Source organism: Loxodonta africana, chromosome 12 (assembly GCF_030014295.1).
Source record: "Loxodonta africana isolate mLoxAfr1 chromosome 12, mLoxAfr1.hap2, whole genome shotgun sequence".
In the NCBI taxonomy this organism is placed as follows: Eukaryota; Metazoa; Chordata; class Mammalia; order Proboscidea; family Elephantidae; genus Loxodonta; species Loxodonta africana.
Window position 1 is genome coordinate 56,468,863 of NC_087353.1, and position 11,506 is coordinate 56,480,368.

The 11,506-nt window shown below is 48.1% G+C and overlaps 1 protein-coding gene across 3 annotated transcripts; it reads left to right on the forward strand.

The window, feature by feature from the left end:
* Window positions 1–2,012: 2,012 nt before the first annotated feature.
* LOC104846622 (golgin subfamily A member 6-like protein 7) lies at window positions 2,013–10,347 on the forward strand. Of its 3 annotated transcripts, none has more exons than XM_023557465.2 (4): window positions 2,013–2,365; window positions 5,915–5,974; window positions 6,854–7,604; window positions 7,821–10,347. In XM_023557465.2, the coding sequence occupies exons 1-4, from the start codon at window positions 2,351–2,353 to the stop codon at window positions 8,468–8,470; spliced, it is 1,476 nt and encodes a 491-aa protein (XP_023413233.2). In that variant the 5' UTR covers window positions 2,013–2,350; the 3' UTR covers window positions 8,471–10,347. The 3 variants fall into 3 exon arrangements, with proteins under 3 accessions (XP_023413233.2, XP_023413225.2, XP_064151519.1); XM_023557457.2 differs by having other exon boundaries at window positions 2,015–2,154; window positions 2,323–2,365; window positions 6,854–10,347; XM_064295449.1 differs by having other exon boundaries at window positions 2,017–2,365; window positions 6,854–10,346.
* The last annotated feature ends 1,159 nt before the right edge of the window (window positions 10,348–11,506 follow it).

An 11,506-nucleotide genomic window follows, 5' to 3' on the forward strand; every position in this document is an offset into this window, starting at 1 on the left:
GCGACCCTATAGGACATAGTAGAACCAAACCACTAACATATAGAGGTTAGGATTTACAACACATAAAATGGAGGATAATTAGGATAATTACATCAGATCACAAAATGGAGGACAACCATACAATCCTAGGAATCATGGCCTAGCCAAGTTGACACATAACCCTAACCATCACAAGTTCCATATACCTTATTTGCATAGTCCCACTGAATCATTGTATGTGAGTCACAAAGACCACCGCTAGAGGGGCCGTATTTAGTAATTCAATGCACCACAATGAGTTTCTTTCCTTGGAGAGCAAAGAGAGGTGTCTTTGTTACTATCAGCATTGAAAGCAACTTAACATACATCCAAGATGGAGAAGATAATTGCTGACACTCTGATTGCTGGTGTGTTTAATCTCATCTGGTGAAGGATTTATGTCTTTAGTACCAATGCAACAAACAAAAATGATCACCACAATAAAGTCATCAAGTTTTTCAGCAATGATAAACAACATTTATGTTGTTCTGAAAAGTCATTAAAATTCTTCACCTACAAGGAAATAAATTTAATAGCAAATAGAAAAGAAGAAACCCTTTGCCACTGAGTCGATTCTGCTCATCGTGACCTTACAGAACAGAGTAGAACTGCCCCGTAGGGTTTCCAAGGAGTGGCAGGTGGATTCCAACTGCTGATCTTTTGGTTAGCAGCCATGGCTCTTAACTACTGTGCCACCAGGGCTCCAATAGCTGAGAAGCACCTTTAAAAGTCAATTCTAATTGGTGCAACGGAAAATTTAAGAAATAATCTTACAATATTTTCAAGAAATTTACCCTAATAATGTTGGAGTTAATCGGAATTTGACTTGGATTTTACCTAAAGACAAGGTCATGAAAAGCAATGTTTCCTAAGGTCTATGAATTAGCTGGGTAAGTGTATTTTTACCCTTATTCACAATAAAAACTATTTCGTATTTTAAAAATTACTGAATTGGTGGTTTTTTTTTTTTTTTATAGAGGACTTTTGCAGCATATTTGCCCAATGCAGTATGTTGCTTGATATCTTTTTTTTTTTTATTTGTGCTTCAGACGAAGGTTTACAGAGCAAATTAGTTTCTCATTAAACAATTAATACACATATTGTTTTATGCCTTTGGTTGCCAAACATGCAAAATGTTAACACTCTCCCCTTCTAAACCTTGGGTTCCCCATTTCCGTTCGTCCAACTTTCCTGTCCACCCTTGCCTTCTTGTCCTTGCCACTGGGCTGGTGTGCCATTTACTTTTGTATTATGGTTGAGCTATGAGTATTATTGTTTTTTTTATAGGCCTGCCTAATCTTTGGCTGAAGGGTAAACCTCAGGAAAATTGGTGTATGTTTTACTGTGTCTGTTTTCAACAACAGTAAAAATTGGAGATGAGAAGTTGGGAAAAAAAATCATTAGAATACAATGAAATAATAAAAGCTTCCAACGACTGACTAAAAAACAAAACAAAGAAAAACCAAAAAACTTGTACACGAATGTTCATAGTGGCATTATTCAGAACAGGCAAAAGGTGGAACTTGTGCATGACATGGCCCAGGCATCATTCAGGCAGTCATATCACTGCCAGCCATTCCCACACTGTGTAGGTGGTGGTCTCGGGTCTGGGGACCCACCTTCATGGTCTTGCAGGTCCTGTCACATCCCAAACCAAGAAGGTAGACCGGAACCTTCTCTGGACTCTTAGCTGGGAAGCAGCTCCATGTAAGAGACTTGGTCAGCCTTAACCTATACATTGACTTCCACGTGGCTGCCTTCCCTCTCCTCACCTCCTTTCCCAACTCTGCACTTTCCCTCTGCCCCTCCCTCCCTCTGGCAGGGGGGGTTGGGGGGAAGCAGCCCGTTCCTGGCAGCTCAGAGACTGGAGGGGCCAAGGTCAGAGAAAAGATTGTAAGAGTCCCCACCCTTCAGATGCCCCTCATACCTCTGTCTCTTTATCTCTCTCACACAGGCACACTCACGCTCACACACTCAGCTCTGTCTCGTGCTTTGAGGAGACTCCACCCTCACGAGCCCCTCCCTCTACTGCACTTAAATCAGCTGGCCTCGCTTTGGGAGGAGAAACCTCAGCTGGGTTTTGTGCAGATTGGACGGGGAGGAGACTCACAAAGTGTCTGTCTGGTGGAGGAGAAGGTGACTGTCCCAGTGGAGGCCTGGGCTCCTCCAGGCACAAAGCCCGGTTTGGTTGTGGGGACATCACAGGGAGGGAGCTGAGGGCACTGAGCCACAGGGACTCCCCAGCAGGTGGGGAAGAGGAACAGTCATCGCTCACTTTTCCTCACAGTTGTCCCTCCTCACCAGGCATTGTCTTCTGGAACTCTGAGCCACCATGGAGTCTGGCGAGGTGAGTCAGAGCAAGTGATGGGAGAACTGTGGGGCGCTGGAATCCCATTTCCCCAAACGTGCCCACCAGCCCTGCTGATCCCATTGTATAGATTCCCCAGGGCCATGGGGGTACCTGGGGGGCTGGGGTCATAGACAGGGCTGGCTTCTGCACAGGGCCTTATGCTCAAAAGGGCCCACACTCAGAAAGGCCCACGTTTTGTTGGTATAATGCTCTGTTGTCATCAACTTAAAATTATGAATAACTTTTGACATGTCATCTTGCATTTCATTTTGCTCTGTGTCCCACGAATGATGTAGCCAGTCTTGGTTATGGGGGCATAACTTTGGCCTTGGAGATAAATTCTGGGGGCAGCTCCTTTTGTGTGTGTTTGTGAGGAGGCATGTCATTTGTGTTCATTTCTAGGTGTGTGTGTGTTTGTGTCTGTGTGTGCAAAGGCATGTGCTTTAGATGTTTCTTGGTGTGTGTGTCATGGATAGTCAGGGGAGCCAAGTAACAATGAGTGCTTATGGGATAAGGGAGTTAGTTTAGAAGTCAGATCTGCATGATTTTGGGGGAGCTGGAGGATGGAAGGTCTGGAAAGGAGTTAGATTTTGGAAGAATCACTAATCCCAGAAGCCCCCTTAACCTCGGCAAGCCTGGAGGTTGGGTGTGGGCAAAGTTTTAGAGTGCTTTCCTTGAAGATTTTTAAGCTCTCCTCCAGTGCCTGGGTCGGACTGGGAAGGCCCAGGACTGACCCAGCAGCTGTGTGTATCTCTCCCTGTTGGAGTGCCTCTGATCCTCTATCTGCTCCCTGCCTCCTGCACACACATGGGGTCAACCAGATGCCCCAGGGAGCTCTGGGACTTTTGCCAATGTAGTCGTCCAGGGCCTAACGACTGTCCTGGTTCCAGGATGGTGTCCTGGATAGCAAACTACTCCTGCTGGCCTGTGTGGTTCTTCCTTTGTCTCACACCCTGGCTGATAGTATAGTGGTATTGCTGATTTGGGGTGACTCAAATTGTTTGTATAGTCAGGGCCAGGCAGATTCTGTGGGTGGCCCTGACCACCCAGGCTATCCAGGAGCCAAGTGCTTCCAGCCACCAGATTGGGGTCATGTCATAGGAGCTCATGGGGAATCTGTGGGATACCTCCCACCTTGGAGGGTCAATTCAAGTGTTGGGGGTGAAGTAATGGCCCAGTGAGCCTGCAGGATCAGCAGTCAGAAACAGCAGCTGGATGCAAAGTGGACCGAGATGGGCACCTTTGCCTCTTCATCACCACAATAAGAAGAATGGCTACAGAAATGCCTTCTGCTTCCCAGCCCCTCACAAGTTCCTATCTAGGCCAAGTCTCACCGGGACCATAGAGGGTAGCATATCTGGGAAATAGAGTTCCCAGCTTAACCAGCTGACCCACTACGCCCACCACAGGTTGCATATATCTGTGTGTGCACAGTGAGAGCTTACCTGTATGTAAGTATTTGTGTGTTTATGTGTGCATACAACTTGTCTTTTAGAAACCCCAGTGCCGTCGAGTCGATTCCGACTCATAGCGACCCTATAGGACAGAGTAGAACTGCCCCATAGAGTTTGTCTCTTAGAAGGGGGAGCATATAATGGCCTGAGTGCCATTGTCACCACAGCAGATAAACATTGTTGACAAGGCCCTGAGGACCAGAACGGTTAAGAAGTTCTTCTCCATGTCTGTCATCTCTGGGCTGTGTAGACAGCTGCAGGGGGGTTTCTACTGTGTGACCCTGAGAACATTCAGGGCCACCTTGGACCCAGGGTGGAGAAGAATCAGGCTGTTGTCCCAACTTCTGCCTCTCTTCACAGCATGAGATTTTAGATAGATTCTATGACATAATCGAAAGTGAACCCTGGGGACATGGACTGGTTGGTCATTGTTTCCCTCGTATCGGGCTTCAGGTCAGATATCCACACTCTCCTGCTCCTCATAATTTGGAGGAGTGGGTTATTTCATGGTGATGATGCTACCAAAGTCCCTTACACTGGACACATCCTCCCACATCCACTAACTCCCCAAGACACATCTCTGTTTTAAGTCCGTGCACAGGTGAGGGATACTCAGGCTCTGGAGAGGCTGAGGGGTGTCCAATCTCACAGCATGTGGACACAGATCAGGGACTGTCAGGTGTCTGGTCCCAGGCACCTGGGTTTGGACCCCAGTTGAATGGGTAGGAGGGACAAAGAGCTAAGAATGGGCTGGAGCTTGATTGTAAAGTTCAACACCTGGGAGCCTGGGAGTATTTTGTTATCATTGTAGGTTGCCTGCCTAGGCCATTCTGATTCATGGCCCCCATCCTCTTCCCTCCCCCATGCTTTACCATCACTCCAACTTCCTGTGACTTAGGTGTGGGCCTGTGTGTAGCACAGCTGCTGTGACAGAAAGGGATCCCAGGGACCTGACCCAATGGCAGAGCATTAAGGAAAGGGAGGATAGGCCTTGGTCACAGGGGAGGAAGGAAAGCACCAGCAAGTGCTTGAGGGTGTGGGCAGGGGCTGAGGTGCAGGAAGCCTCAGGCTCAAGAGCTGGGGACATTTCTGTTCGCCAGTCTCCCACTCCCTTCTCTGCCAGCTTTTTCAGCTCCTGGTGGATCATAGGTATCAACTCTTGAGTCTTAAAAAGACCATCCCCCTTGGGCCAGCTCACAGCTGGGGGAGGAAATGGGGGACAATGACCCCAACTAATGACTGTCCTGGTTCCAGGAGAGTGGCCTGGAGAACAAATTGCTCCCACTGGTTTTTGTGTGCTGCCTTTGCCTTATACCCCGGACTGACAGTATAGTGCCATTGCTGATTTGGAGTGACTCAAATTGTGTGTAAAAACACGGCCAGCTAAGTCTGGGGGTGGCACTGACCATCCAGAATATCTAGGGTCCAAGTGCCCCCAGTCACAAGATTAGGACCATGGCACGGGAGCGCACGGGAATCTGTGGGGCATCTCCAGCCTCTGTGGATCCATTTGAGTTTTGGGGGTGTTCTGGGGTTTTGTGGGCCTGCAGGATCGGCAAGATGGAATAGCAGCAGGATGCACATGGACTGCACTGGGCACCCCTACTTCTGTGTCACCACCACAGAGAGGAATGGCTACAGAAATGACATCTGCCTCCCAGCCCCCAAAGTTCCTCTCTAGGCCAACTCTCACTGGGACCATAGAGGGTAGGGTATCTGGGAACCAGAGTTCTCGGTTTAACCAGCTGATCCAGCACGCCTACCATGATGTGCATATGTCTGTGTGTGCACAGTCAAGTCTGACCTGTATTACGAGTGTGTGTGTGTGTGTGTGTGTGTGTGTGTGTAGATGTGCGTATAACTCGTCTCTGGGAAGGGGAAACATATAGGCCTGAGTGCCATTGTCACCTCCACAGATAAACATTGTTGACGGGGCTCTGAGGACCAGAATGATAAGAAGTCCAACCCCATGTTTGTCAGCTCTGTGCTGTGAAGGGGAGGGGATCTGGGTTCTACTGCTTGACACTGAGGACATTCAGGACCACTTGGGATCGAAGGATCAGAGTATTCCAATTTTTGCCTTTCTTCACAGAATGAGAATTCAGATGAACACCCTGATTCAAAAGAAAGTGAATCCTCAGGACCTGAACAGGTGAGTCATTGTGTCCCTCGTATCTGGCTCCAGGTCAGATGTCCCCACACCCATGCTCCCCACAATTTGGGTGGAGTAGGTGGTTTCATGGTAATGGTGCTACCGAGGCCTGCCCATCCCTTACACTGGACACATCCTTGCATACCTCCTAACTCCTCAGGACACACCTGTGTTGTAGGTCCATGCACGGGTGAGGGATACTGAGGCCCCAGGGAGGCTGAGGGGTGTCCAATCCCACAGCATAGGACACAGAACAGGGTCTGCCAGTTGTCTGGTCCCAGGCACCTGGGTCTGGACTCCAATTGAGTGGGGAGGAGGGACGAGGTGCTGAGAATGGGGTGGAGCTTGATTATAAGGTTCAACACCAGGGTGGCTGGAGTATTTTGTTATTGTTATAGGTTGCCTGTCTAGCCCATTTCACTCATGGCCACCCTCCCCGTCCCTCCCCCCCCCCTTTTTTTTTTACAATCACCCAATTCCCCCTGGTTTAGGTGTGGGCCTGTGTGTGTCACAGCTGCCCTGACAGAAAGGGGGATTTCCCAAGCTCTTAGAGGTGGGCACTCTTGCTGGCACTGCCTCCTGCCCTCAACTAAAGACATTGATGGAGCCTGAGTGTGCCTGGCACCAGGCCCAGAAACCAGCCTATAACAGCCAGATACACCCATGGGGGCGGGAGCCACGGGCCAGCTCCCTCCTGTCTGTAGAGGTATTGGGGGGAAACGGAAAGTGTTCCCATGAGGGGTTCTGCAAATGGGTCTTATTTTCCCAAGCGGGGGGGGGGCTCAGCGTTGTTTTCCTGGGAGGTCTTAGCTGGATCAGGACCTGGGTCACACCTATGTAGCTCATATTCTGACCCTGACCTGCCCTCCACCTCCACAGGACTCGGCTCACTCTCCTACTGAAATGCAAAAGGAGTCAGGTGAAATGCGGAACGAGTCAAGTGAAATGCAGCAGGAGTCAGGTGAAATGCGGAAGGAGTTAGGTGAGATGCGAAAGGAGTCAGGTGAAATTCGGAAGGAGTTAGGTGAACATGACCGTGAAATTCGGAAGGAGTTAGGTGAACATGACCGTGAAATGCGAAAGGAGTTAGGTGAAATGAGGCAGGAGTTTGGTGAAATGAGGAAGGAGTTAGGTGAACATGACCGTGAAATGCGGAAGGAGTTAGGTGAACATGACCGTGAAATTCGGAAGGAGTTAGGTGAACATGACCGTGAAATGCGAAAGGAGTTAGGTGAAATGAGGCAGGAGTTTGGTGAAATGCGGAAGGAGTTAGGTGAACATGACCGTGAAATGCGGAAGGAGTTAGGTGAACATGACCGTGAAATTCGGCAGGAGTTAGGTGAACATGACCGTGAAATGCGAAAGGAGTTAGGTGAAATGGGGCAGGAGTTTGGTGAAATGCGGAAGGATTTAGGTGAACATGACCGTGAAATTCGGAAGGAGTTAGGTGAACATGACCGTGAAATGCGAAAGGAGTTAGGTGAAATGAGGCAGGAGTTTGGTGAAATGCGGAAGGATTTAGGTGAACATGACCGTGAAATTCGGAAGGAGTTAGGTGAACATGACCGTGAAATGCGAAAGGAGTTAGGTGAAATGAGGCAGGAGTTTGGTGAAATGCGGAAGGAGTTAGGTGAAATGCAGAAGGAGTTAGGTGAACATGACCGTGAAATGCGAAAGGAGTTAGCTGAAATGGGGCAGGAGTTTGGTGAAATGCGGAAGGAGTTAGGTGAACAGCGGAAGGAGTTAGGTGAACATGACCGTGAAATTCGGAAGGAGTTAGGTGAACATGACCGTGAAATTCGGAAGGAGTTAGGTGAACATGACCGTGAAATTCGGAAGGAGTTAGGTGAACATGACCGTGAAATGCGAAAGGAGTTAGGTGAAATGCGGCAGGAGTTAGGTGAAATGCGGCGGGAGTCAGGTGAAATTCGGAAGGAGTTAGGTGAACATGACCACGAAATGCGGAAGGAGTTAGGTGAACATGACCACGAAATGCGGAAGGAGTTAGGTGACATGCGGCAGGAGTTAGGTGAACATGTCCAGGAAATGCAGAAAGAGTTAGGTGATATGCGAAAGGAGTTAGGTGAACGTGACACTGAAATGCAGAAGGTGTTAGATGAAATGCAGCAGGAGCTAGGTGAACATGACTGTGAAATTCGGAAGGAGTTAGGCGAAATGCTGCAGGAGTTACATAAACATGACCGTGAAATGAAGAAGGAGTTAGGTGAAATGCGGCAGGAGTTAGGTGAACGTGACTGTGAAACGAGGGAGGCGTTAGGTGAAATGCAGCAGGAGTTACGCGAAATGCGGAAGGAGTTATATGAAAGTGAAATTTGGCAGGAGTTACGTGAAATTCGGCGGGAGTTACGTGAAGTTCGGCGGGAGTTACCTAAAATGCGGCAGAAGTCACATGAAACTCGGCCCAAGAAGCCTGCTGGCCCCTCTGCGTCCACAAGAGTTCGTCGTGGATCTAGGATCTCAGGGCAGTTATTATAGCTATTTTGCAGAAAACAACTCGAGGTACTATGGCCACTGCTAAATTGGTTGCAGTACCTGCTGCAAGCATCTCTTGAAGATGCTGCTCATAGTGCTGAAAGTATTACCAGAAATGTGAAGGCTGTCTGTAGCTCTCCTGGCTAACCCTCGCTGACCCACCCTGGACAGCCCTGCTCAGTCCCTCCCTGTGCTGCCCTTACCACCCGCCTGCAAAGCCCTCCTGCCTGCCTGGCTTTCCTTCCCCAGGTCTCACTGGTCCATCTGGCCCCTTCGTCCAGCTCACAGCAGGTTTTAAGAAAAAGTTGTTTGAACAATGGATTATCTAATATAATAACAAAAGCACAAACAGAAAAACAAAATAAATAAATGGGACCTCATAGAAATTAGAAATTTCTAGTCATCAAAAGATAACCAAAAAAGTTAAGAGACAAGCTTATGACCAGAAGACTATCTTTGGAAACCATATATCTGACAAGAATCTAATAACCAAAATATGTATAAAACTTCAACAACTTAAAAAGAAAAAGACAAATAACCCAATCATAAAATGGGCAAAGTACTTGAATAGATATCTCACCAAAGAGGACATTCAAATAGCCACCAAACACATGAAAAGATGCTCAGCTCATTAACCATCAGAGAGATGCAAATCAAAATCACGATGAGATACCATCTCACTCACATTAGGATGGCTAAGATTAAGAACAGAAAATAACAAATGTTGGTGAGGATGTGGAGAAATTGGAACCCTTATCCATTCCTGGTGGGAAAGCAAAATGGTACAGCTTTTGTGGAAAACAGTGTGGCAGTTCCTCAAAAAACTAAAAATAGAACTACCATAAAAACCAAAACCAAACCCAGTGCCGTCGAGTCGATTCGGACTCAGTGACCCTGTAGGACAGAGTAGAACTGCCCCATAGAGTTTCCAAGGAGCGCCTGGTGGATTTGAACTGCCGACTCTTTGCTTAGCAGCCATAGCACTTAACCACTACACCACCAGGGTTTCCAGAACTACCATATGACCCAGCAATTCCACTCCTAGGTATATACCCAAAAGACTTGAAAGCAAAGACTTAAACACAGACTTGTATACCAACGTTCACTGCAGCACTATTCACAATAGCCAAAAGATAGAAACAACCTGAATGCTCCTCAACAGAGGAATGGATAAACAAAATGTGGTATATACATACAATGGAATACAGCTCAGCCAGTAGGAGAAATGAAGTCTTGATACATGCTACAGTATGGATGGAGCTGGAAGACATTTTTCTGAATGAAATAAGCCAGTCACAAAAGGACAAATGTCGCATGACTTCACTTATATAAAACAAGGAAAGGGAAATGTATAGAGACCAAAGTTTATTAGAGGGATGGGGAAAGGGAGGTAAATGGTGATGGAAGGATCACATTGATTAAGGGGATCCTTGCACAGCCTATTATTGTTAAGTACTGTCAATAAGTTGTATACCCATTAAAGCTGAATTGGCAAAAGTTGTATGATAGATATGTTTACAAAAAAAAAAAAAGTAATAACTAAAGCAGGGGAAAAAAAAGTTGGTTGAAACCAATGAGTGGCTGCCTGAGCCCTCTGTGACAAGTGGGGAGGAGGACAGGGAAGAGGGTGGGCACAGTAGTGGGGCCCAGTCATTACAGGCTTGGGCTGTGAGTCAGAAGGACTCATGCTATGATCTCGGGTCTAAGTGTTTGGGGATCCTCCGCCTGACCTCTTTTCTCTGTAAATGGGGACACTCACTAGTGACCATGTGTTCCCAGGTTAGCAGTGAGGAGTCAGGGCCATCGGGCCTGTGTGCTGCTTATCGGGGCCTGGCGCAGGGTGTTAGCTGGGGCCAAGTCAGCTCCGACTCATGCGCCCTTATTTACAGAATAAAACGTTGCCTGGTCCATCGTCACGGGCACTCCCCGGGGTGGTGGGGGAACACCAGCGAAGGGAGGTCCCCCATCTGTCCTCTACCTCCCCCCCACCAGGCCAAAGCTCCCTGTCTGGGGAGGAGGCTGACTGTGTGCTTGAGGCTGTGGGCAGGGGCTGAGGTCCCAGGAGGCTTCAGGCTCAAGGACTGGGGGCATTTCTGTTGGCCAGTCTCCCTCTCGCTTCTCTGCCAGCTTCTTCAGCCCCTGATGGGTCATAGGAATCAACTCTTGAGTCTTAGAAAGACCACTTCTCTCGGGCGAGCTGTGAGCCCAGAAGGAGGAAATGCGGCACAATGACCCGACTTTGTTCTCCTGGTAGCCCTGTTAACCTGGAGGGGCTCTGCTTCCCTCCAGCCCCTGCCCCAGCAGCAACTGCCAGGGGCAACTATGGGAAGCGTCTTTCCAGACCCTCTTGATGCTGCCCCCTTTCCTGCTTGGAGATTCAATCTGGGAGCCGCCAAGAGAACCACACCATTCATCTTCACACCCTTGAGATCCTCCTTTTTATTTATTTTTAAAAGTTTACTTTGGTGAAAAAAAAAAAAAAAGGTAACAAAGAACTTGCCAATTTCAGTGTACAATCAGTGACATTAATTACATTCACCATGTTGTGCAACCATCACCACACTTCATTTCCCACAGTTTTTCATGCCCCACCCCAAGCAAAAACTCAGTGCTCTTAAGCTTTACCTTCCCATATCCCCCTCTCCCACAGTCCTTGGTATCCACTAAAAACCTTGGTCTCTATGCGTGATGGTTAAGATTGTGTGCTTGGCTGGGCCATGATTCTCAGTGTTTTGGCAGTTGTATAATGTTGTGATCACTTCCCTGTTGAAATTCGATATGTGATCACCCCCACAATGGAATCTGCTGAGTGGTACCAGTGAGGCCTGTGGCGGCTCACCACTCCCTCAGCCTTCATCTCTCTGCCTTCCACCGCTTCCTTCCTTCCTGCTTGCCTTGCAAAGGTTGTTGGTTTGTTCTGGATCCAGCAGCTGTCTCTTGTCTGACCTCTGGTTCTTGGGACTTGAGCTAGCAGCTTACCTGTCCATCTTGGGATTCAGTTATCGTCATAGCCTGCAAACAAGAGTCCTGCTCCCCAAT

Bases quoted from the DNA above. Each gene is read 5' to 3' on its own strand.
- LOC104846622 (XM_023557457.2), top strand. The intron at 5,975-6,853 runs GTGAGTCATTGT...CCACCTCCACAG, and splicing joins AATCCTCAGGACCTGAACAG to GACTCGGCTCACTCTCCTAC.